Source organism: Petromyzon marinus, chromosome 80 (assembly GCF_048934315.1).
Source record: "Petromyzon marinus isolate PM22_M1 ecotype Great Lakes invasive population chromosome 80, UKy_Petmar_22M1.pri1.0, whole genome shotgun sequence".
NCBI classification, from domain to species: Eukaryota; Metazoa; Chordata; class Hyperoartia; order Petromyzontiformes; family Petromyzontidae; genus Petromyzon; species Petromyzon marinus.
In genome coordinates, this window is record NC_133746.1 from 10,276,878 (window position 1) to 10,301,395 (window position 24,518).

Below are 24,518 nucleotides of genomic sequence, written 5' to 3' on the forward strand. Positions count from 1 at the left end.
AGTGCGCCATCTAATGGGGAAATGGGGGCACTACAGGAGAAAGGTAAAATTTAATTTTATAATAATTATTATATTCGGACAAGTTCGGCGGGCCTAGGTCGACGCAGCCTCAAACGAGTACCTGGCGCTGTGTGTGTAGTGAACGTCGCCACTGGGGGGGAGACAAAGGCGGCCGGGGGCGTGGTGCTGGCCACCCACCCCGCCCCCCTTCGTGCGCCGTGCCGGCCTTCGCAGGCGCTAGCTAACGGCGCTTGCGCCCCCTACAGTCTGTTAGGGCTACACGGGGAATGTTTGCGCGCCTGTGTGTGTACGTGTGTGCGTGTACCCGTGTGCTACTCGCTAACGGCACTTGCCCCAGCAGTCCGTTAAGGCTACGCGGTGTGGGTGGGGGTCTTTGTCTTTGCGTCTCCAGCTCCGGAAGTGCTCCTAGACCACGACTACAGTCAGCAGTGCGACCTATGGAGCATCGGCGTCATCGCGTTCACCCTGTGAGTCTCTGCGTGCGTTGCGGCCTAGAGGTGGCACGGTGCCGGCTCCCACTGAGCCTTTCGCTGCGTCTCGCATTCAGCTACTGAGGTGCGCCGTCGGTCTAACCCTGGTCACGCAGGTGCTGCTGTGGTGGTCTAGAGAAGAGATGGAGTGATGTGGTACAGGAGGCACGGGGCTAGAGAAGAGATGGAGTGATGTGGTACAGGAGGCACGGGGCTAGAGAAGAGATGGAGTGACGTAGTACAGGAGTCACGCGGCTAGAGAAGAGATGGAGTGATGTGGTACAGGGGGCACAGGGCTAGAGAAGAGATGGAGTGATGTGGTACAGGAGGCACGGGGCTAGTGAAGAGATGGAGTGACGTGGTACAGGAGGCACGGGGCTAGAGAAGAGATGGAGTGATGTGGTACAGGAGGCACGGGGGCTAGAGAAGAGATGGAGTGATGTGGTACAGGGGGCACAGGGCTAGAGAAGAGATGGAGTGATGTGGTACAGGGGGCACGGGGCTAGAGAAGAGATGGAGTGATGTGGTACAGGAGGCACGGGGCTAGTGAAGAGATTGAGTGATGTGGTACAGAAGGCACGGGCTAGAGAAGAGATGGAGTGATGTGGTAAAGGAGGCACAGGGCTAGAGAAGAGATGGAGTGATGTGGTACAGGAGGCATGGGGCTAGAGAAGAGATTCAGTGATGTGGTACAGGAGGCACGGGCTAGAGATGAGATGGAGTGATGTGGTACAGGAGGCACGGGGCTAGTGAAGAGATGGAGTGATGTGGTACAGGAGGCACGGGGCTAGAGAAGAGATGGAGTAATGTGGTACAGGAGGCACGGGGCTAGAGAAGAGATGGAGTGATGTGGTACAGGAGGCACGGGGCTAGCGAGGAGATGGAGTGATGTGGTACAGGAGGCACGGGGCTAGAGAAGAGATGGAGTGATGTGGTATAGGAGGCACGGGGCTAGAGAAGAGATGGAGTGATGTGGTACAGGAGGCACGGGGCTAGAGAAGAGATGGAGGGATGTTGTACAGGAGGCACGGGGCTAGAGAAGATATGGAGTGATGTGGTGCAGGAGGCATGGGGCTAGAGCAGAGATTCAGTGATGTGGTACAGGAGGCACGGGGCTAGAGAAGAGATGGAGTTATGCGGTACAGGAGGCACGGGGCTAGAGAAGAGATGGAGTGATGTGGTACAGGAGGCACGGGGCTAGTGCAGAGATGGAGTGATGTGGTACAGGAGGCACGGGCTAGAGCAGAGATTCAGTGATGTGGTACAGGAGGCACGGGGCTAGAGAAGAGATGGAGTTATGCGGTACAGGAGGCACGGGGCTAGAGAAGAGATGGAGTGATGTGGTACAGGAGGCACGGGGCTAGTGCAGAGATGGAGTGATGTGGTACAGGAGGCACGGGCTAGATAAGAGATGGAGTGATGTGGTACAGGAGGATGTGGAGCTGAGTGGACTTGCCGATGACTGATACCAGCGGTGTCAAGATCGGCCTCTGTGGAGGAGGCTCGTGAAAGACGCTGCTGGGCAGTTGGAGGCAGTCGCCCTCCAACAACAATGGAGGGCGGAGGAGCGACGCTCACAACAACGAGCGGAGCGCCGGGTGGCTAAAGCACAGCAAGTTGGCACAGTAGGGGGCACAGGTGGTGCATCAGCCAGCCGTCTCGGTCATCTCAGTCAGTCGACCCGTGGCACCTGCTGGGTCTGCCCCGTGACCTCCTGCCAGCGGGCGTTCGACACTTCACGTGGCCTCAAGGTGCACATAGCCCTGGCACAAGCGTCGTGGTGACGTCACCGCCACTTAGTGGCAAATGGCGGTTGTTGTCTATAGTATGGAGATCACCCTTTCAGTACAGACACTATACACTGCACTATTATACACTACTTTCCATTACACTGTTGTACACCTCACTATACACTACACCTCTATACTACTTTGAAAACGAATTTCTTCAGATCTGCATTTTGTCTTGCGTTAGTTTGTCCGTCCCGTCCCTGCACCTCCGATTAGCGCGGTTGCCTACGTACGGTGGCTCAACGCGCACACACATCAATCACAACCACAACCACCACTGCCACCACCACAACCACCACCACCACCACCACCACGCATCGCACTGCCGTGCTGCAACGCCGCGATGCCAACCGCTTGCCCCGGCCCCGACGCCAGGCTGTGTGGCGACGCGCCCTTCAAGGGCGACAGCCGGGAGGAGCTGTGCCACTCCGTGTGCTTGGGCCAGCTCAGCTTCTCGGGGCCACCGTGGGGCTCGGTCAGCGACGCCGGTGAGGCCGGTTCAACGCCCACCCACCCACCGCTGCCGCCGCCCACCAGCGCCACCGCCCACCAGCGCCACCGCCCACCAGCGCCACCGCCCACCAGCGCCACCAGTCCCATCACCACCAGTCCCATCACCACCAGTACTACCGCCCACCAGTATCACCGCCCACCAGTACCACCGCCCACCGGTACCACCACCAGCAGTACAGCCACCACCCACCAGTACCATCACCCCCCCACCGCCACTACCAGCACCACCACCAGTACCACCACCAGCAGTACAAGCACACACTACCACCAGTACCATCACCACCAGTGCCACCAACCACCAGTACCACCACCAGCAGTACAACCACCACCCATCACCATTACCACCACCACCACCACCAGTACCACTACCCACTACCACCTGTACCATCACGACCAGTTCCATCACCACCAGTCCCATCACCACCAGTACTACCGCCCACCAATATCACCGCCCACCGGTGCCACCACCAGCAGTACAACCACCACCCACCAGTACCATCACCCCCCCACCGCCACTACCAGCACCAGCACCACCAGTACCACCACCAGCAGTACAAGCACACACTACCACCAGTACCATCACCACCAGTGCCACCGACCACCAGTACCACCACCAGCAGTACAACCACCACCCACCACCATTACCACCACCACCAGTACCACTACCCACCACCACCTGTACCATCACCACCAGTACCACTACCCACCACCACCTGTACGATCACCACCATTACCACCACCACCAGTACCACTACCCACCACCACCAGTACCATCACCACCAGTCCCATCACCACCAGTCCCATCACCACCAGTACTACCGCCCACCAGTATCACCGCCCACCAGTACCACCACCACCATCACCACCCACTCCCACCACCACCCACCTCCACCACCACCATCACCAGTACCACCACCACCATCACCACCATCACCACCACCACCATCATCACCACCACCACCCACCGTCACCACCACCACCAGTACCACAACCACCAGTACCACCACCCACCACCAGCAGTACCACCACCCACCACCACCAATACCACCACCCACCACCACCCACCACCGCCACTGCTGCCACCACCCACCACCGCCACCAGCATTGCCACCGCTGGGGAGACAAAGGTGGTCGGGCGTGGCGTTGGCCGCCCACCCTCCTTGTGTCTCACCGTGCCGGCCTTCACAGGTGTCGCTCGCTCACAGCACCTGCCCCACACAGTCTGTTAAGGCTACGCGGGGATCTTTGTCTTTGTTTGCGCGGCTCAGCCAAGGATGCTGTGCAGGGCCTTCTCAAGGTGGACCCAGCCCACCGGCTCACCGCGAGGGAGCTCCTCGACCACCACTGGATCACGGTGACTCAGCCTCCCTCACTCTCAGCTCCCTCCGTCACCCCCCTCCCTGACTCACCCTAACCCTGACTCAGCCTAACCCTGACTCAGCCTAACCCTGACTCACCCTGACCCTGACTCACCCTGACCCTGAGTCACCCTAACCCTGACTCACACTAACCCTGACTCACCCTAAGTCTGACTCACCCTGACTCACACTAACCCTGACTCACCCTAACCCTGACTCACCCTAACCCTGACTCTCCCTAACCCTGACTCTCCCTAACCCTGACTCACCCTAACCCTGACTCACCCTAACCCTGACTCACCGTAACCCTGACTCACCCTAACCCTGACTCACCCTAACCCTGACTCACCCTAACCCTGACTCACCCTAACCCTGACTCACCCTGACCCTGACTCACCCTAACCCTGACTCACCCTAACCCTGACTCACCTTGACACTGACTCACCCTAACCCTGACTCACCCTAACCCTGACTCACCCTAACCCTGACCCTGACTCACCCTAACCCTGACTCACCCTAACCCTGACTCACGCTAACCCTGACTCACCCTAACCCTGACTCACCCTAACCCTGACCCACACTAACCCTGACTCACCCTAACCCTGACTCACCCTAACCCTGACTCTCCCTAACCCTGACTCACCCTAACCCTGACTCACCCTAACCCTGACTCACCCTAACCCCGACTCACCCTAACCCTGACTCTCCCTAACCCTGACTCACCCTGACCCTGACTCACCGTAACCCTGACTCACCCTAACCCTGACTCACCCTGACTCACCCTAACCCTGACTCGCCCTGACCCTAACTCTCCCTGACCCTGACTCACCCTGACCCTGACTCACCCTAACCCTGACTCACCCTAACCCCTAACCCTGACTCACCCTAACCCTGACTCACCCTAACCCTGACTCACCTTAACCCTGACTCACCCTAACCCTGACTCACCCTAACCCCTAACCCTGACTCACCCTAACCCTGACTCACCCTAACCCTGACTCACCCTAACCCCTAACCCTGACTCACGCTAACCCTGACTCACCCTAACCCCTAACCCTGACTCACCCTAACCCTGACTCTCCCTAACCCTGACTCACCCTAACCCTGACTCACCCTAACCCCCAACCCTGACTCACCCTAACTCTGACTCACCCTAACCCTGACTCACCCTAACCCCTAACCCTGACTCACCCTAACCCTGACTCACTCTAGCCCTACCCGTGACGAACCCACCGCAAAACCACAAAAACCTCTCCGTGTCTCTGGCTGGCTCATACCGCAACCCCCTCGCTGCGTTCCCACAGGGATGGTGGCGGGCGGAGGGGGAGTGGGGGGAGAGAGAGAGGGAGTGAGTCTCACCGCGCCCCCCCCCCCCCTGTGGGTTGCGTGGCTCAGGGTGAGGCGACGGGCAGCGCCCACCGTCACAACGTCCTCGAGATGATGCGGCTCTTCCTCGACGAGCCCGGCGACTCGCCCCGTTCGCCCTCGACGACCTCACCGCTTCCCATCCGGTACCACCACCACCACCAAGGCGGCGATGACGGCGACCGCGGGAGCAGAGGAGGGGGGGACGGCAGTGACGACGAGAAGCGGCGCGACCGGGCAAAGCGCGGCGGCGGCGGCGGCGGCAGGAGCGGCGGCAATGCCATCGGCGGCAGGAGCGGCGGTTTCGACGGCGACGGCAGCGGCGGCGGCAACGCCGGCAGAAATACCGACAGGCGCAGCGACAGCGGCGTCGCCGGCAAGAGCAGCAGTATCCACATCGGCAGCAGCAGCAGTAGCAGCAGTCGCATCGGGAGCAGCAGTAGGTGCAGCAGTCACATCGGCAGTAGTAGCAGCAGCAGTCACATCGGCAGCAGTGGTAGCAGCAGTCACATCGACAGCAGTAGTAGCAGCAGCAGTCACATTGACAGCAGTAGGGGCAGCAGTCACATCGACAGCAGTAGGTGCAGCAGTCACATCGACAGCAGCAGTAGCAGCAGCAGTCACATTGACAGCAGTAGGGGCAGCAGTTACATCGGCAGCAGTAGTAGCAGTCACATCGACAGCAGTAGGTGCAGCAGTCACATTGACAGCAGTAGTAGTAGGAGTCACATCGACAGCAGCAGTAGTAGCAGAAGTCACATTGACAGCAGTAGTAGTAGCAGAAGTCACATTGACAGCAGTAGGTGCAGCAGTAACATCGACAGTGCCGGCAGCTGTGGCTCGGCAAGCTGCAGCGGGACGGGGAGCGTGGGGAGGAGCTCGCCGACGGGCAAATCGAGACCGGCGTCCGCTGGCAGGTGCCACGGCCAGGCCAGTGACGGCGGTGGAAGCGGCGGTAGTGGTGGTGGTGGTGGTGCGGCTGGAGGTTGTGGAGGTGGTGGTGCTGATGTCATGGGTGTGAATGGTGGAGGTTGTGACGGCGGTGGTGGTCGTGCCGGTGGCTTGAGGGGTGTGAACGGTGGTGGTGGTGGTGGTGTTAGTGTGGGTTGTGGTGGTGGTGGCGGCGGTGGTGCTGATGTCACGCCTGTGAATGGTGGTGGCGGTGGTGGTGGTGGCAGTGTTATCGGTGGTGTCAGTGGTGGTGGTGGCCTAAGGGGTGTGAATGGTGGTGGTGTTAGTGTGGGTTGTGGTGGTGGTGGCGGCGGTGGTGCTGATGTCACGCCTGTGAATGGTGGCGGTGGTGGTGGCGGTAGTAGCGTTGGCGTTGGTTCAGATTCGGGAATCTATACCACGGTGACGGGAGACGAGTCTCCGTCCACGCCTCTCACCGCCGCTGAGTCTCACCCAGGTACAGCAGCAGCAGCAGCAACAACATCACCAGCTAGGAAGGTGAGACAGCATTTAGATTACTTTGATTTGAAGCTTTCGTGACTGCAGGAATCCATACGCTTCGGTGATGAATTAAAATAAATAACACACTTTATTTTATCTTATACCTACGTATAGTCACGTAGCGATGAAATTAAATAAATAACACGCTTTATTTTATCTTTACTCTTTGGTTCTATTCGGTAAAGTCACATAGGCAAAAAATAAAACAACAAAAATCACGACGTTTCGGCCACAACACAAGTGGCCTTCATCAGGTGAAGGGACCGTGCTGTCACGAAGACAGCGTTGGAATTAAGAAAGTCAAGCCAGGTCGCGTCCTATAAGCTGTGTGGGAGGAAACCAAATGCTTTGACAAAGGAATTAGCATGAAGTGCTGATAGAGCACCTAACACGGGGAGGGGGAGGGGAGTTTACAAACGTTGTTTTGAAGGGAAATAAGCTGCTGTGAAAGTTTGGTATATCACTACTTGGATAAATATACTGTACCATTGAAATTAGTTGAATGTTTGGTATGATTTAGAACATCTTTCCAATGATTGCTTAATTTGAAACCACCATCTCGGTTGAAATTGTGTCTGTGTTTGTAAATCTGAATTGCCTCGTGGACAAATCTCTAATGATAACCTATAGGTTTGCAAAGGACCTTGGTATCGGAGAACACTATATCGTGATCACCCACAGCGTTGTAACAGTGGTCAGCCACGGCAGAAGAATTCGTTCTGCCGTGTTTCAAATCTGATTTGTGCTCGCGAATTCGGTCAGAGACATGTCGCTTCATCTCCCCGATATAGCAATCACCACAAGTGCAGCTCAATTTGTAAACCCCGGGGTACTGTAAGTCAGGCATGACATCCTTCACGGATGGGATCAGGTCACGAATTTTGTGTACTGTATTGAACCGGACCAGGATCTTGTGTTTGTTTAGAATTTTGGAGATCTTTTTAGTAATGCCTGCTATATATGGTAGTGTGATGGTTTTGACCGGAGTATCAAGTGGTTGTTTCTGTATGGAGGGAGAAACAGCTTGGCGGATGGTACGGTCAGAGTATCCGTTTCTCTTGAGGGCCAGGTGTACATGTTTTAATTCACTGGTCAGGTGGTGTTGGTCCGAAATGCAATGAGACCTGTGGTATAACGTTTTGATGAGAGAATACTATTGAGCTGGGTGGTGGTGGGAATCAGGCTTCAAGTAGGAATCTGTGTGGGTGGGTTTCCTTTAGACAGAATGCCCCAATGAGCCATCAGGTCTCCTCTCAAACAGAACATCCAAGAATGGTAGCTTGCCATCTTTCTCCACTTCCATGGTGAATTTGATGGCGGGATGTCTGGAATTGATGTGGTGTAGGAAAAGGTTCAAAGCTGGGAGGCCATGTGGCCAAATGATGAAAGTGTCATCCACATATCTCTTCCACAGGAAGTCTGGATGGCATCTGATTCAAATTTCTCCATGAAATCTTTGGCTATCACTGGTGATAAGGGAGAACCCATGGGGGTACCCTCATTTTGTTTGTAGAAGGTGCCATTCCAAGTAAAGTATGTATTGGTGAGGCAGTGTCTAACCAGCGCAGGTGTATCGGGGTCTAGTCCATGTTCCAAATTTTCAATTATTTCAATGGTATCAGGTACCGGGACCTTGGTGAACAGGGAGACCACATCGAAGCTGACAAGGATATTGTCAGGGGACAGTACAACGTCTTTGACCATAGAGACCAATTGGGCTGAGTTAAGTACTGCTGAGGAGGTCTTGCCAGTGAAGGGTAGCAAGGTATCTGACAGAAAACATGCTAGCTTATAGGTAGGGGAGTTGATCGTGGATACGATGGGTCGTAGTGGAGTGCCTTCTTTATGAATCTTGGGGAGACCATAGAATCTAGGGGGTCTAGCAGCAGAAGGTTTTAGGTAGGGACGTTTATTCATAATAAAGGTTTTTGGGTTAGATCGCGTTTATTTATAAATGTGTCGTAACCCTCCACCACCCGACACGGCCAATCAGCAAAGAAAAGTGTCACGTTGACAAAAGACAAATAATTCACTACTTCAGCCCACCGGTGTGTTGAAGAGTTAATCCACATTTACAGTTTGAGTACGACGTTTCGCTGGTAAATACTTCCAGCATCATCGGGCAATTCGCCAGAATGGTAAAGCCCTCGCTTGCTCCCGGTTTTATATAGAGCAGAAGAGTGACGTCATCACTTAACTCATCAGGTGCAGTGATTAGAGGCGGAGGGGGGGGTAATGTAATTATATAATCGATTAGTAATCAGTCATTGGTTATGATTAGTAATGAGTTGTAGATTAGTAATTCTTTAAATCAAAATGTAATGTGTATTATTTAATAATACGCTTCCAGGCCGCACTGAGCCGGTAGCTGTCAGAGCGATTAAAGTTATTCTTGTTCCTCTCAATTTCAATGGATTCTCTAATTAGTCTTTGCCAGTAATAATTAGTTTTACACACCACTGCAACATTGTCAAAATCAATTGAGTGTCCTTGTTGACTAGCATGTTCTGCCACTGCCGACAGTTGTGTTTGAGATAATTTAATATTTCTCTGATGTTCTTTTAGTCTTACGCTGATGTTACGTCCCGTCTGCCCAATGTAGCAGCTGCCACATGAACAACTAATCCGATATACACCTTCTGTTGATAGTTTAGGTAATGCGTCTTTAGTGCAAGATACTAGTTTTTGAATTTTGTGTACTGTACCAAATCTTACTGTAATGTTTTGCTTTTGCAAAACGCGGGCTAATTTGTCAGTTACTCCTGAGATATATGGAATTTTTATTGTTTTAACAATCTGGTCGCTTTCAGTAGTATTGCTTTGCGATCGTGATTTGGCATTCAGTGCTCTGTTAATTTGAGCATTATTGTAGCCATTCTGTCGTAGTGCGTCTTTAATGTGTTTAATCTCTCTCACTAGACTCTCACCATCTGACACTGTTTTCGCCCGATGCACGAGCGTCTTGATAAGAGAGGATTTTTGAGCTGGATGATGATGTGATTCTGCATTCAGATAGGCATCAGTGTGCGTTTGCTTTCTGTAAACGCTGTGTGTTATTTTACCGTTTAGGCCATGTCCAAGCAAAATATCTAGGAATGGGAGTGTATTATTCACCTCCATTTCCATGGTGAACTGGATGGCCGGGTTTTGTGCATTGAGATGATTTAGAAAATCATTAAGTGTATCTTTACCATGTGGCCAGACAACCAAAGTGTCATCCACATACCTAAACCAAAAGGATGGTTTTAATGTGCTCGAGGCAAGTGCTCTTATTTCAAAGTTTTCCATGTACAAATTTGCTATAGCAGGGGATAAAGGAGAACCCATTGCTGCTCCTTCCTTTTGTTTAAAGAAATCCCCTCTCCATAAGAAGTAAGTGTTATTTAAGCAATGGCCAGCAAGTTTCGGAATATCTTTTTGTAAACCGGTATTCTTTACTAGTGTATCAAGTAATTTAAGCGATTCGTCCACTGGAACCTTAGTGAATAGAGAAATCACATCAAAGCTTACCAGAATATCATCAGGAGTAAGTTTAATATCTTTAATCACATTCACAAGATGTTCTGAATTTTTTATGAATGAAGATGTCTTACCGATGTAGGGCTGTATTTGTTTGGTTATATATTTTGCTAATTGATATGTGGCAGAGCCAATTGTACTGACTATGGGTCGTAATGGGATGCCGATTTTATGAATCTTTGGTAGCCCATAGAGTCTAGGTGGTTTTGAGGCCCTTGGCTTAATTAGGTATTGCTCATTTTTAGGGATTAATGAATTTGCAATTATTGCAGTGGTCTTACGTTCTAAAGTATTAGTTGGATCTCGTTTAATTTTAATGTAGGTACTTTCCTCTAGTAAATTTCTAATTTTATTATCATAATCGGCTCGTGACATCAGTACAGTAGTGCGGCCTTTATCAGCTGCTAGGATTTGGATATCCTTATTTACACGCAGCTCTCTTAAGGCTTTTGCCTCGTTAGAGCTAATATTTACTTTTGGAACTTTGCTATTCTCAATTATTTTAGCAACCTCATGTCTAGTCATCTCTGCCTCATTATGTGGAAGGAGTCTGACTGCTGATTCTACCTCAGCAATTATCTCATCCACTGGAATTGTGCGTGGGGTAACGGCAAAGTTAAGGCCTTTAGAAAGGATAGAGACCATGTCACCGGTTAATACAGTGTTGGTCAAGTTCAGTACAGTTTTGTTTTTACATTTTTGGTTTTCAGTAGGGATTTGTTTATTATGTAGTCTAGAAAATTTATTAATTTGGTTAGTTTTTGTTAGTTTAAACACATTATCAGCCGATTGTTGTGTTATGTTATCGATTATATTCCAATAATGCATAGATACACTATTGCTTATATCTAAGTGTAACTGCTTTAGCGATTCCGAAATGTAAGATAATTCACTCCTATTGTGCTGTATTCTCTCTATTAATAATAATTCGCTAGCTTTGTGTAGTATTTGGTTAGCTTTAGAAGACTTTATGTGATGTGTTATTTTAACTGCGTTTGGTATTACCTTTGAATCTCTGCACCTTTTGAGGAACGCCAGTGAAGATATCAATTTCATCCGCTTAATGCGAAGCTTCTCCAATTTTCTGGTTTTAAGAAAAGTATCCTCCCCATAGAGGTTAGTCAGTTTAACACGTAGGCTTTCGCGACCAATATTATTCATAATAAAGGTTTTTGGGTTAGATCGCGTTTATTTATAAATGTGTCGTAACCCTCCACCACCCGACACGGCCAATCAGCAAAGAAAAGTGTCACGTTGACAAAAGACAAATAATTCACTACTTCAGCCCACCGGTGTGTTGAAGAGTTAATCCACATTTACAGTTTGAGTACGACGTTTCGCTGGTAAATACTTCCAGCATCATCGGGCAATTCGCCAGAATGGTAAAGCCCTCGCTTGCTCCCGGTTTTATATAGAGCAGAAGAGTGACGTCATCACTTAACTCATCAGGTGCAGTGATTAGAGGCGGAGGGGGGGGTAATGTAATTATATAATCGATTAGTAATCAGTCATTGGTTATGATTAGTAATGAGTTGTAGATTAGTAATTCTTTAAATCAAAATGTAATGTGTATTATTTAATAATACGCTTCCAGGCCGCACTGAGCCGGTAGCTGTCAGAGCGATTAAAGTTATTCTTGTTCCTCTCAATTTCAATGGATTCTCTAATTAGTCTTTGCCAGTAATAATTAGTTTTACACACCACTGCAACATTGTCAAAATCAATTGAGTGTCCTTGTTGACAAGCATGTTCTGCCACTGCCGACAGTTGTGTTTGAGATACTTGACCAACACTGTATTAACCGGTGACATGGTCTCTATCCTTTCTAAAGGCCTTAACTTTGCCGTTACCCCACGCACAATTCCAGTGGATGAGATAATTGCTGAGGTAGAATCAGCAGTCAGACTCCTTCCACATAATGAGGCAGAGATGACTAGACATGAGGTTGCTAAAATAATTGAGAATAGCAAAGTTCCAAAAGTAAATATTAGCTCTAACGAGGCAAAAGCCTTAAGAGAGCTGCGTGTAAATAAGGATATCCAAATCCTAGCAGCTGATAAAGGCCGCACTACTGTACTGATGTCACGAGCCGATTATGATAATAAAATTAGAAATTTACTAGAGGAAAGTACCTACATTAAAATTAAACGAGATCCAACTAATACTTTAGAACGTAAGACCACTGCAATAATTGCAAATTCATTAATCCCTAAAAATGAGCAATACCTAATTAAGCCAAGGGCCTCAAAACCACCTAGACTCTATGGGCTACCAAAGATTCATAAAATCGGCATCCCATTACGACCCATAGTCAGTACAATTGGCTCTGCCACATATCAATTAGCAAAATATATAACCAAACAAATACAGCCCTACATCGGTAAGACATCTTCATTCATAAAAAATTCAGAACATCTTGTGAATGTGATTAAAGATATTAAACTTACTCCTGATGATATTCTGGTAAGCTTTGATGTGATTTCTCTATTCACTAAGGTTCCAGTGGACGAATCGCTTAAATTACTTGATACACTAGTAAAGAATACCGGTTTACAAAAAGATATTCCGAAACTTGCTGGCCATTGCTTAAATAACACTTACTTCTTATGGAGAGGGGATTTCTTTAAACAAAAGGAAGGAGCAGCAATGGGTTCTCCTTTATCCCCTGCTATAGCAAATTTGTACATGGAAAACTTTGAAATAAGAGCACTTGCCTCGAGCACATTAAAACCATCCTTTTGGTTTAGGTATGTGGATGACACTTTGGTTGTCTGGCCACATGGTAAAGATACACTTAATGATTTTCTAAATCATCTCAATGCACAAACCCCGGCCATCCAGTTCACCATGGAAATGGAGGTGAATAATACACTCCCATTCCTAGATATTTTGCTTGGACATGGCCTAAACGGTAAAATAACACACAGCGTTTACAGAAAGCAAACGCACACTGATGCCTATCTGAATGCAGAATCACATCATCATCCAGCTCAAAAATCCTCTCTTATCAAGACGCTCGTGCATCGGGCGAAAACAGTGTCAGATGGTGAGAGTCTAGTGAGAGAGATTAAACACGTTAAAGACGCACTACGACAGAATGGCTACAATAATGCTCAAATTAACAGAGCACTGAATGCCAAATCACGATCGCAAAGCAATACTACTGAAAGCGACCAGATTGTTAAAACAATAAAAATTGCATATATCTCAGGAGTAACTGACAAATTAGCCCGCGTTTTGCAAAAGCAAAACATTACAGTAAGATTTGGTACAGTACACAAAATTCAAAAACTAGTATCTTGCACTAAAGACGCATTACCTAAACTATCAACAGAAGGTGTATATCGGATTAGTTGTTCATGTGGCAGCTGCTACATTGGGCAGACGGGACGTAACATCAGCGTAAGACTAAAAGAACATCAGAGAAATATTAAATTATCTCAAACACAACTGTCGGCAGTGGCAGAACATGCTTGTCAACAAGGACACTCAATTGATTTTGACAATGTTGCAGTGGTGTGTAAAACTAATTATTACTGGCAAAGACTAATTAGAGAATCCATTGAAATTGAGAGGAACAAGAATAACTTTAATCGCTCTGACAGCTACCGGCTCAGTGCGGCCTGGAAGCGTATTATTAAATAATACACATTACATTTTGATTTAAAGAATTACTAATCTACAACTCATTACTAATCATAACCAATGACTGATTACTAATCGATTATATAATTACATTACCCCCCCCTCCGCCTCTAATCACTGCACCTGATGAGTTAAGTGATGACGTCACTCTTCTGCTCTATATAAAACCGGGAGCAAGCGAGGGCTTTACCATTCTGGCGAATTGCCCGATGATGCTGGAAGTATTTACCAGCGAAACGTCGTACTCAAACTGTAAATGTGGATTAACTCTTCAACACACCGGTGGGCTGAAGTAGTGAATTATTTGTCTTTTGTCAACGTGACACTTTTCTTTGCTGATTGGCCGTGTCGGGTGGTGGAGGGTTACGACACATTTATAAATAAACGCAATCTAACCCAAAAACCTTTATTATGAATAATATTGGTCGCGAAAGCCTACGTGTTAAACTGACTAGGGACGTTTAGTTGGTTCGATTAGGGAGATCGAACTTGTGATGATCTTGTTGGTTTTTATCGCTAGGCTATTAGTAGGGTCATTTTTAATTTTTGAGTAACTTCCATCGTTGAGTAGGTTCTGGATTTTGTTGTTGTACAAATCTTTATCCATAATTACAGTAGAGTTGCCTTTGTCGGCTGAGAGGATGACTATATCACTTCTGTTTTTTAAATTCGCGAGTTCAGAGCGTTCATTTTTGCTGATGTTGCTAATGGGTTTCTTAGCATTCTTAAGAATAGTGACTATTTCAGCTCTCGCAACGTCTGCTTGGATGTGTCCTATGCCTTTGAGGGCTACATCGACTTGAGAGATGATATCATCTACAGGAATATGTTTCGGGGTGACAGCAAAATTTAGCCCTCTAGCCAGTACTGTTTTCAGATTTTCCAAAATCGGGGTGTTACTCTGATTAATGACGATTTTGTTAACGTCTAGTTTTGTTATATGTGGGACTGGGTTCTTCTTCGATAGGTGGTTGAATTTAGAAATCAGGTTAGCTTTGCATTTGACTGAAAGTGAATCGGCAGAAGAAGCAGTCATGTTGTCTACGTGGTTCCAATCAGAAGGTGACGTTTTTAGTGTTAACGTTAAATGAGCTTGTAGGAGAGTCCTGTCTAAGGTATCGCGTTAAAAACGGAGTAGTCTTATCCTCTCTGAGATTAAAGATAGGCTGGCCTTAAACAGAATCTGTTTAGAATTCGGTGATGATACAGCAGCAGATGTGAGTGTGAAAGCGATGGGTATTACCTTGTTGTTGCGGCATCTTTTGAGGAAGGTCAGAATTATTTGATCTTATACCTACGTATAATCACGTAGCGATGAAATTAAATAAATAACACATTTTATTTGATCTTATTCCTACCTGACTTTACCGAAAGAAACAAATAGTATTATTTTGATTATTTTGCCGTGCTAAATGTCCACGTGTTGACGATGACGATGATGATAAGTCACTCCGTTGAGCTGCTAATATTTGTAATCGCCAGGTGGCCTCCAAATAGTTCGGTGAGCTTTAACCTGGTAAGATTTAAACAACAAAAAAATTGTTTAGTTTTATTTGTGTACACAGTAAAACCTTGGATTGCGAGTGCTTTGCAAGACGTGCACAATTTTTAAAGCAAATATTAATTTGATAAACGAGCGAGGGTCTTGCAATACGAACAGCGCACGCGTACACGCGCTTTGTACTGCCCAGCATCACGTGATCACACAACTGATATACGAGTGCTTTGATATACGAGTGCTTTGATGTACGAGTGCTTTGGATTAAAAACTCGTTTTCGGAACGAATTATGCTCGCAATCCAAGGTTTTACTGTAATTTTTTAAAAGTTATTTCCCCCCCCCCCCCCCAATGTGTATCGTGTTTGTTGTTGTGACGTTCTGATCACGTGCCCCTGACTGGACATCTGTGATAAAGAGCTTTATAGCTCATCGGATTTGTCCAGTATGAAATTCTGATTCTGGCTCGAGCTCAGTGGCCCCTTTACCTGGTAAATAATAAAAGTACAGGGCAGTCCTCGACTTACGATGGAGATGCGTTACGACGACCCCCCCCCCCCCCATCGTAAGTCAAAAATATCGTAATTCGAAGACGGCCTAGCCTACCCAGGAGTCTTAAAAGAATGGTGATATTTTAGCAAAACAGAGCAAATTTACAGTACCATACTTTATAAACTATATACCGTGTGTATTTATTAATTACAATACTGTATCGCACGGTAAACATGTAAAGTTAAAACACGGTAAATTCTTAGCCTACCTATATGAACTGCAATTGAATAGCAAGTTTTTTTTTCAGGAAACAATCCAATCTGCTATAAAATAAAACCTTTAACATGCATGTTTAACGTATCACTATCGCCATCGTGAGATCGAAATATCGTAAGTCGGGGACTATCTGTACTTTTAATACTAATTTTTGCCTTAAAGCTTTCGTGACTGTAGGAATTCATATTCTTGGTTCTTTCGGTAAAGTCATTTAGATAGTAAATAAAAAAGGTTTAATTTTATTTTACTATTCTTGGTTCATATTCTTGGTTCTTTCGGTAAAGTCACGTTGAAGGGAAGCAATAAAATAATAAAAAATATATAAAACAATAAAATTCTCACGACGTTTCGACTGCAACACAAGCAATCATCATCAGGTGTGAAATTCCACAGCAAAAAAATGAAAAAAGTGGCGGTTATTTTTAAACGTTAGCACCACGGAGAGCGATTTGGCATTTGTTCAGATGGACGAGTCCATCTATGTTCGGAAAAGAGGAGTGGGGAGACGAAAAATAATGGATGCGGTCTGAAAGCCACCGTAAGCATGATCAATCAATTAAGACCCGAAATGGTTTTTCAAATCCTTCCAATGATTGCTAAGCCAGAATCCATCTTCTCGGTTGAAATTGTCTCTGTGTTTGTATTTGTGGATAGCCTCATGAACGAATCTTTCATGGTAGCCAGATGGCTTGCAGAGAACCTCTGTCTTGGAGAAGTCAATGTCAATGTGAGCCATCTGGCTACCATGAGAGCTTCGTTCATGAGGCTATCCACATATACAAACACAGAGACAATTTCAACCGAGAAGATGGATTCTGGCTTAGCAATCATTGGAAAGATTTGATAAACCATTTCGGGTCTTAATTGATTGTTCACGCTTACGGTGGCTTTCAGACCGCATCCATTATTTTTCGTCTCCCCCCTCCTCTTTTCCGAACATAGATGGACTCATCTGAACAAATGCCAAATCGCTCTCTGTGGTGCTGACGTTAAAAAAAATAACCCGCCACTTTTTTCAAATTTTCTTGCTGTGGTTTTCACAGCTGATGATGATTGCTTGTGTTGCAGTCGAAACGTCACGAGAATTTCATTGTTTTATATTTTTCTTATTTTATTGTTTCCCTATCTACGTGATGACTTTACCGAAATAACCAATAATATGAATCCCTGCAGTCACGAAAGCTTTAAATGAAAATGTCTTTTACTCTCTATTTATTTATTTATTTTATATCTACGTGACTTTTTACCGAAAGAACCAAGAATATTTAAAAACTGTGTTTATTGAACGATTTTTTATTTTTACCAGCTAAGAAGCCCCGCTGAGCTCTGTAGCTCTTATTCAGTAAGCGAGCTGAGCTGTCACTAATGATAGTTTCACAAAGTGTCTCATCATCACCACCATCATCACGTGGACATTGATAGCGGCCAAATACTCCACACGTGTGGTGTTGATTCTAAATATGGCGGTGAATACCGGAGGACGTGGGAGAAAGAGCCACGCAGTGACCACAACTGGGTGGGAGAGACACAAACTCCAAATACAGAGCAGCAGCAGCAGACGTCAGAGTTTGGATTGAACCCACAACCTCCTGTATACCAGGCGAGGTAGTCAACATCTCCTAGCCACTGCGGCGTGTTAATAGCTTTTTGCTGTGTGTGGTTGTGCTGTGTGTAGCGTGCTGTGTGTGGCTGTGTGTGGCTTGTGCTGTGTGTGGCTGTGTGTGGCTGTGTGTAGCTGTGCTGTACCGTATGTAGCTGTGCTGTGTGTGACTGTGTGTTGTTGTGCTGTGTGTGACTGTGTGTTGCTGTGTGTGGCTGTGCTGTGTGTAGCTGTGTGTGGCTGTGCTGTGCTATGTGTGGCTGTGCTGTGTGTGGCTGTGTGTGGCTGTGCTGTGTGTAGCTGTGCTGTGTGTGGCGGTATGTAGCTGTGCTGTGCTGTGTGTAGCTGTGCTGTGTGTGACTGTGTGTGGCTGTGTGTGGCTGTGTGTAGCTGTGCTGTGTGTAGCTGTGTGTGGCTGTGTGGCTGTGCTGTGTGTGACTGTGTAGCTGTGCTGTGTGTGGCTGTGTGTGGCTGTGTGTAGCTGTGTGTGGCTGTGCTGTGTGTGGCTGTGCTGTGTGTGGCTGTGCTGTGTGGCTGTGCTGTGTGTGACTGTGTAGCTGTGCTGTGTGTAGCTGTGCTGAGTGTGACTGTGTGTGGCTGTGTGTAGCTGTGCCGTGTGTGACTGTGTGTGACTATGTGTGTGGCTGTGTGTAGCTGTGCTGTGTGTGACTGTGTGTAGTTGTGCTGTGTGTAACTGTGCTGTGTGTAGCTGTGCTGTGTGTGGCTGTGTGTGGCTGTGTGTGGCTGTGTGTAGCTGTGCTGTGTGTAGCTGTCGGGAGCTGGACCGGTACTGCCTGGATCTATGCGGCATTCAGGAGGTCCGGTGGACCGGCTCTGGCTCCTGCCACCATGAGGGGTGGACAGTCCTCTACTCGGGGCAGCAGACTGCCAAACAACAGGGTGTGGCTCTTCTTTTGAACAAAAGAATGAAGGGGGCGTGGGAGCGTGGCGGTGAGGTGTGGGAAGCTGTAAGCCCCAGGCTACTTTGGGCTCGCCTTCCCATCAACCGGAGGCGAGGAATGGTGGTCGTGGTTACTTATGCCCCCACCGAAGATGAACATCCGTGGAGGGATGCAGGCAAAGCCGATGAGTCAGATGCCTTCTATGACCTCCTGTCACAGGTGCTGGCTAAAGTGGCCCCTCGGGATAGAGTCATCATGTTGGGTGACTTCAATGCCCGAGTTGGTCATGATACTGGCACCTGGTCTGGAGTGATTGGAGGGCATGTGCCAGATCAGCTCAATAACAACGGTAGGAGGCTGCTAGATTTTTGTGCAGCCCATGGGCTTGTAATTACCAACACGCTGTTCCGGCATCGGCGCATCCACACAACATCATGGATCCATGCTGGGTCCAAGCAAGAACATCCGCTGGACTACATAGTGACGGACCAGCGGATGCGAGCCCATGTCCTTGACACCAGGACCTACCGTGGAGCTGATCTGCCCTCTGACCATCGACTAGTCATCTGTAAGATGCGCCTGCCATTCTTCCACTCCGGTGGTGGGTGTACACCCAGGACCCCATTCCGACCTAAAGTGGCCTGGTCTCAGTTATCTGATGAAAGTTGCAAGCGAGAATTTCATCATCGCTTGCGGCTGGGATTGGCATCGTCCCCGACTCCTCCTGATGTCGAGGGTAAATGGGCGAGGTTTAGGACTGTGACTCATGCAGCTGCAATGGCTGCTTTAGGTATGCGGTCCAGACCTCCCCAGAGACCCTGGCTGACAGAGGAGGTGTTCAGGATGGTTGAGAAAAAGCGACAGGCCCACTGTCATCGGCTACAGAATCCCACGTCAGAGAATGAGGAGACTTACCGCAGCCTTCGCTCGGAGGTTCGGAGAGCCGTGAGGCGCTGCAAGGATGGGTGGTGGTCGCAGGTTGCTGAGGAGATGGAGTCTGCCTCAATGGCCCGTGATCACAAATCTCTATTTAACTCCATCAAAAAAGTAACCTGCAGCGCCACACCTATTACCATCATTAGGGGAAAAAACGGTGATCCAATCTCCGACCCCCAGGAACAGGTTTGCAGATTTGCTGAGCATTTCTGTGAGGTCCTGGGGGAGGGAAAATCCCTCAGCCAGGAAAACATCGTGGCACAAAGTGAGGATGACCCTGCTGAGGCTGCGGTGCCTCAAATATTGGAAGAAGTCACCCCCTGTGAGTGGTTGGCTGAGGTGTCATCTGTTGAGGAAGTACTGAAGGCGATCCGGTGTCTGAGACCAGGAAAGGTAGCGGGCAGAGATGATCTCCAAAGCGAAATGCTGAGGGAGGGTGGCGTTTGTGCACAGACTGCCCTATATGACATCATAACAACAGTCTGGACCACTGGACGGGTTCCGCAGGATTGGAAGGATGCCCTGGTGGTCCCCCTTTTTAAGAAGGGGGACCGCACAGACTGTAACAACTACAGGGGCATCTCACTCCTCAGTGTGCCGGGAAAGGTCCTGGCAAGGATTATTCAGCATCGCCTTGCCAGGCACGCTGAGGAGAGGCTTACGGAGCCCCAATGCGGTTTCAGGAAAGGGTGGTCCTGCACAGATGCCATATTTTCTGTCCGTCTGCTACAGCAGAGGTGTATGGAATTCCAACAAGACCTACATCTCTGCTTTATTGACCTGGTCAAGGCCTATGATACCATCAGTAGGCCTGGGCTCTGGGTCGTTCTTCGTGCTTTTGGAGTACCTGACCCTCTGCTCACGATCATTAAGGACCTTCATGATGGTGAGCGGGCCGGGTAAAACTACATGGCCGGGAGTCAGAGCCATTCCCTGTACACCTTGGGGTGCGACAGGGATGTCCTCTGGCTCCCACATTATTTAACATCTATTTTGACCACGTAGTTCGTGAAGCCTTCAATAGCTGTACCGGGGGAATCTCCATATGGTACAGATATAATGGGAGGCTGATCGATGCCCGGGTGCGGTCAAGGGATGGCTCCCTATTGCTCAACCACGTTATGTATGCTGATGATTTGGTAATAGCTGCTCATTCAGAGGAGGAGTTGGAGACGCTGCTGCTGAGACTGGAGCGTGCCACTAAGAGGTGGGGCCTTACCATCAGCCCCACCAAAACTAAGCACCTGCCTGGGTATTTTGTACCATCGGACACTCCACCCCCACAACTCCCAATCGGTGATGGGGCAGTTGCGGAGAGAGTGGAGAGTTTCCCATACCTGGGCAGTGTGCTTATGACTGGCTCCAGTTTAACAGCAGAGGTCTCACTCCGAATCAGTCGAGCGGCAATATCTTTTCATCGGTTGCGTAACGCTGTGTGGAAGCTACCTGGTCTGTCGCTCCGCACTAAGCTTCAGGTCTTCTCGGCCACGGTCATTCCCTCCCTTCTCTACGCTTGCGAAACGTGGACCCCCCTAATGGAACATCTTCGCCGGTTAGAAACATTTAGGCTGGCCTGCCTACGATCCATCCTGGGTTTAACCAGGCTGGATTGTGTGAGGAGCTCAAAAAACCTTGAAAGATCTGGGCAAGGTCCCATCGGTGAGCTCCTCCGGCGGGCAAGGCTGCGATGGCTGGGTTATGTAGCCCGCATGCCCAGCCACCGCATGCCGAAACAGCTTTTGTTCGGCCGGATTGAGGGGGCTAAGCGGGCGCGGCACGGGCTAGAGAAAAGATGGAGTGATGTGGTACAGGAGGACGTGGAGCTGAGTGGACTTGCCGATGACTGGTACCAGCGGTGTCAAGATCGACCTCTGTGGAGGAGGCTCGTGAAGGATGCTACTGGGCAGTTGGAGGTAGTCGCCCTCCAACAACAACGGAGGGCGGAGGAGCGACGCTCAGAACAACGAGCGGAGCGCCGGGTGAATGAAGCACAGCAGGTTGGCACAGTAGGGGGCACAGGTGGTGCATCAGCCAGTCATCTCAGTCAGTCGACCCGTGGCACCTGGGTCTGCCCCGTGACCTGCCAGCGGGCGTTCCACACTTCACGTGGCCTCAGGGTGCACATAGCCTGGCACAAGCGTCGTGGTGACGTCACCGCCACTTAGTGGCGAATGGCGGTTGTTGTTGTTGTGTGTAGCTGTGTGTAGCTGTGCTGTGTGTAGCTGTGTGTGGCTGTGTGGCTGTGCTGTGTGTGGCTGTGCTGTATGTGACTGTGCGTAGCTGTGCTGTGTGTAGCTGTGCTGTGTGTGACTGTGTGGCTGTGTGTAGCTCTGCTGTGTGTAGCTGTGCTGTGTGTGACTGTGTGTAGCTCTGCTGTGTGTAGCTGTGCTGTGTGTGACTGTGTGGCTGTGTGTAGCTCTGCTGTGTGTAGCTGTGCTGTGTGTGACTGTGTTGCTGTGTGTAGCTGTGCTGTGTGTACCTGTGTGTGGCTGTGTGTAGCTGTGCTGTGTATGGCTGTGTGTAGCTGTGCTGTGTGTGGCTGTGTGTGGTTATGCTGTGTGTAGCTGTGCTGTGTGTGGCTGTGTGTGGCTGTGTGTGGTTGTGCTGTGTGTGGCTGTGTGTAGCTGTGCTGTGTGTGGCTGTGCTGTGTGTAGCTGTGTGTGGTTGTGCTGTGTGTGGCTGTGTGTAGCTGTGCTGTGTGTGGCTGTGCTGTGTGTAGCTGTGTGTGGCTGTGCTGTGTGTGGCTTTGCTGTATGTGACTGTGCGTAGCTGTGCTCTGTGTAGCTGTGTGTGGCTGTGTGTAGCTCTGCTGTGTGTAGCTGTGCTGTGTGTGACTGTGGCTGTGTGTAGCTGTGCTGTGTGTAGCTGTGTGTAGCTGTGCTGTGTGTAGCTGTGCTGTGTGTGACTGTGTTGCTGTGTGTAGCTGTGCTGTGTGTGGCTGTATGTAGCTGTGCTGTGCTGTGTGTAGCTGTGCTGTGTGTGGCTGTGCTGTGTGTACCTGTGTGTGGCTGTGAGTAGCTGTGCTGTGTATGGCTGTGTGTAGCTGTGCTGTGTGTGGCTGTGTGTGGTTGTGCTGTGTGTAGCTGTGCTGTGTGTGGCTGTGTGTGGCTGTGTGTGGTTGTGCTGTGTGTAGCTGTGCTGTGTGTGGCTGTGTGTGGTTGTGTTGTGTGTGGTTGTGCTGTATGTGGCTGTGTGTGGTTGTGCTGTGTGTGGTTGTGCTGTGTGTAGCTGTGCTGTGTGTAGCTGTGTGTAGCTGTGTGTGGCTGTGTGTAACTGTGCTGTGTGTAGCTGTGTGTGGCTGTGTGTAGCTGTGCTGTGTGTGGCTGTGTGTGGCTGTGCTGTGTGTAGCTGTGTGTGGTTGTGTGTAGCTGTGCTGTGTGTGGCTGTGTGTAGCTGTACTGTGTGTAGCTGTGCTGTGTGTAGCTGTGCTGTGTGTGGCTGTGTGTAGCTGTGCTGTGTGGCTGTGTGTGGTTGTGCTGTGTGTAACTGCGCAGTTTGTGGTCTCCCAGGCTGCTGGTAGGAAACCCCTGGGCCTGTCTTTGTCTGTGGGGGGCTCATGGTCCTCTCCTGCCAACCGAACCGCCGCACTCAGCCAGAGACGCGGGGAGGAGGTGAGGACGCCAGCGTTCAGGGTGACCGCACACGCACGCACACACACGCACGCACACACACGCACGCACACGCGCACACGCACACATGCACACACATACATGCACACACACACGCGCACACGCAAACGCACGCACACACACACATGCACACACACGCACACACACAACAACAACCGCCATTCGCCACTAAGTGGCGGTGACGTCACCACGACGCTTGTGCCAGGACATGTGCACCCTGAGGCCACGTGAAGTGTCGAACACCCGCTGGCAGGAGGTCACGGGGCAGACCCAGCAGGTGCCACAGGTCGACTGACTGAGATGACTGAGATGACTGGCTGATGCACCACTTGTGCCCCCTACTGTGCCAACCTGCTGTGCTTTAGCCACCCGGCGCTCCGCTCGTTGTTGTGAGCGTCGCTCCTCCGCCCTCCGTTGTTGTTGGAGGGCGACTACCTCCAACTGCCCAGTAGCGTCCTTCACGAGCCTCCTCCACAGAGGCCGATCTTGACACCGCTGGTACCAGTCATCGGCAAGTCCACTCAGCTCCACGTCCTCCTGTACCACATCACTCCATGTCTTCTCTAGCCCGTGCCTCCTGTACCACATCACTCCATCTTTTTTCTAGCCCGTGCCTCCTGTACCACATCACTCCATCTCTTCTCTAGCCCCGTGCCTCCTGTACCACATCACTCCATCTCTTCTCTAGCCACGTGCCTCCTGTACCACATCACTCCATCTCTTCTCTAGCCCCGTGCCTCCTGTACCACATCACTCCATCTCTTCACTAGCCCGTGCCTCCTGTACCACATCACTCCATCTCTTCACTAGCCCCGTGCCGCGCCCGTTTAGCCCCATCGATCCGGCCCAAACAAAAGCTGTTTAGGCAACAACAACCGCCATTTGCCACTAAGTGGCGGTGACGTCACCACGACGCTTGTGCCAGGCCATGTGCACCTTGAGGCCACGTGAAGTGTCGAACGCCCTCTGGCAGGAGGTCACGGGGCAGACCCAAGTGCCACGGGTCGACTGACTGAGATGACCGAGATGACTGGCTGATGCACCACCTGTGCC

General features: G+C 49.6%; 1 protein-coding gene across 3 annotated transcripts in view; it reads left to right on the forward strand.

The window, feature by feature from the left end:
- Positions 1–24,518, forward strand: part of LOC116957677 (serine/threonine-protein kinase 33-like) — a 45,757-nt gene that overhangs the window by 19,611 nt on the left and 1,628 nt on the right. The window contains exons 8-12 of one of the 3 annotated variants that reach the window (XM_076057307.1): positions 413–488; positions 2,657–2,769; positions 4,063–4,148; positions 5,548–6,966; positions 23,346–23,468. In XM_076057307.1, coding sequence (XP_075913422.1) covers positions 413–488; positions 2,657–2,769; positions 4,063–4,148; positions 5,548–6,966; positions 23,346–23,468 — 1,817 coding nt within the window. Of the gene's footprint in view, positions 1–412; positions 489–2,656; positions 2,770–4,062; positions 4,149–5,547; positions 6,967–23,345; positions 23,469–24,518 lie in introns of those variants that run through there. The other 2 variants (XM_032979989.2, XM_076057308.1) reach the window with 2 other exon arrangements.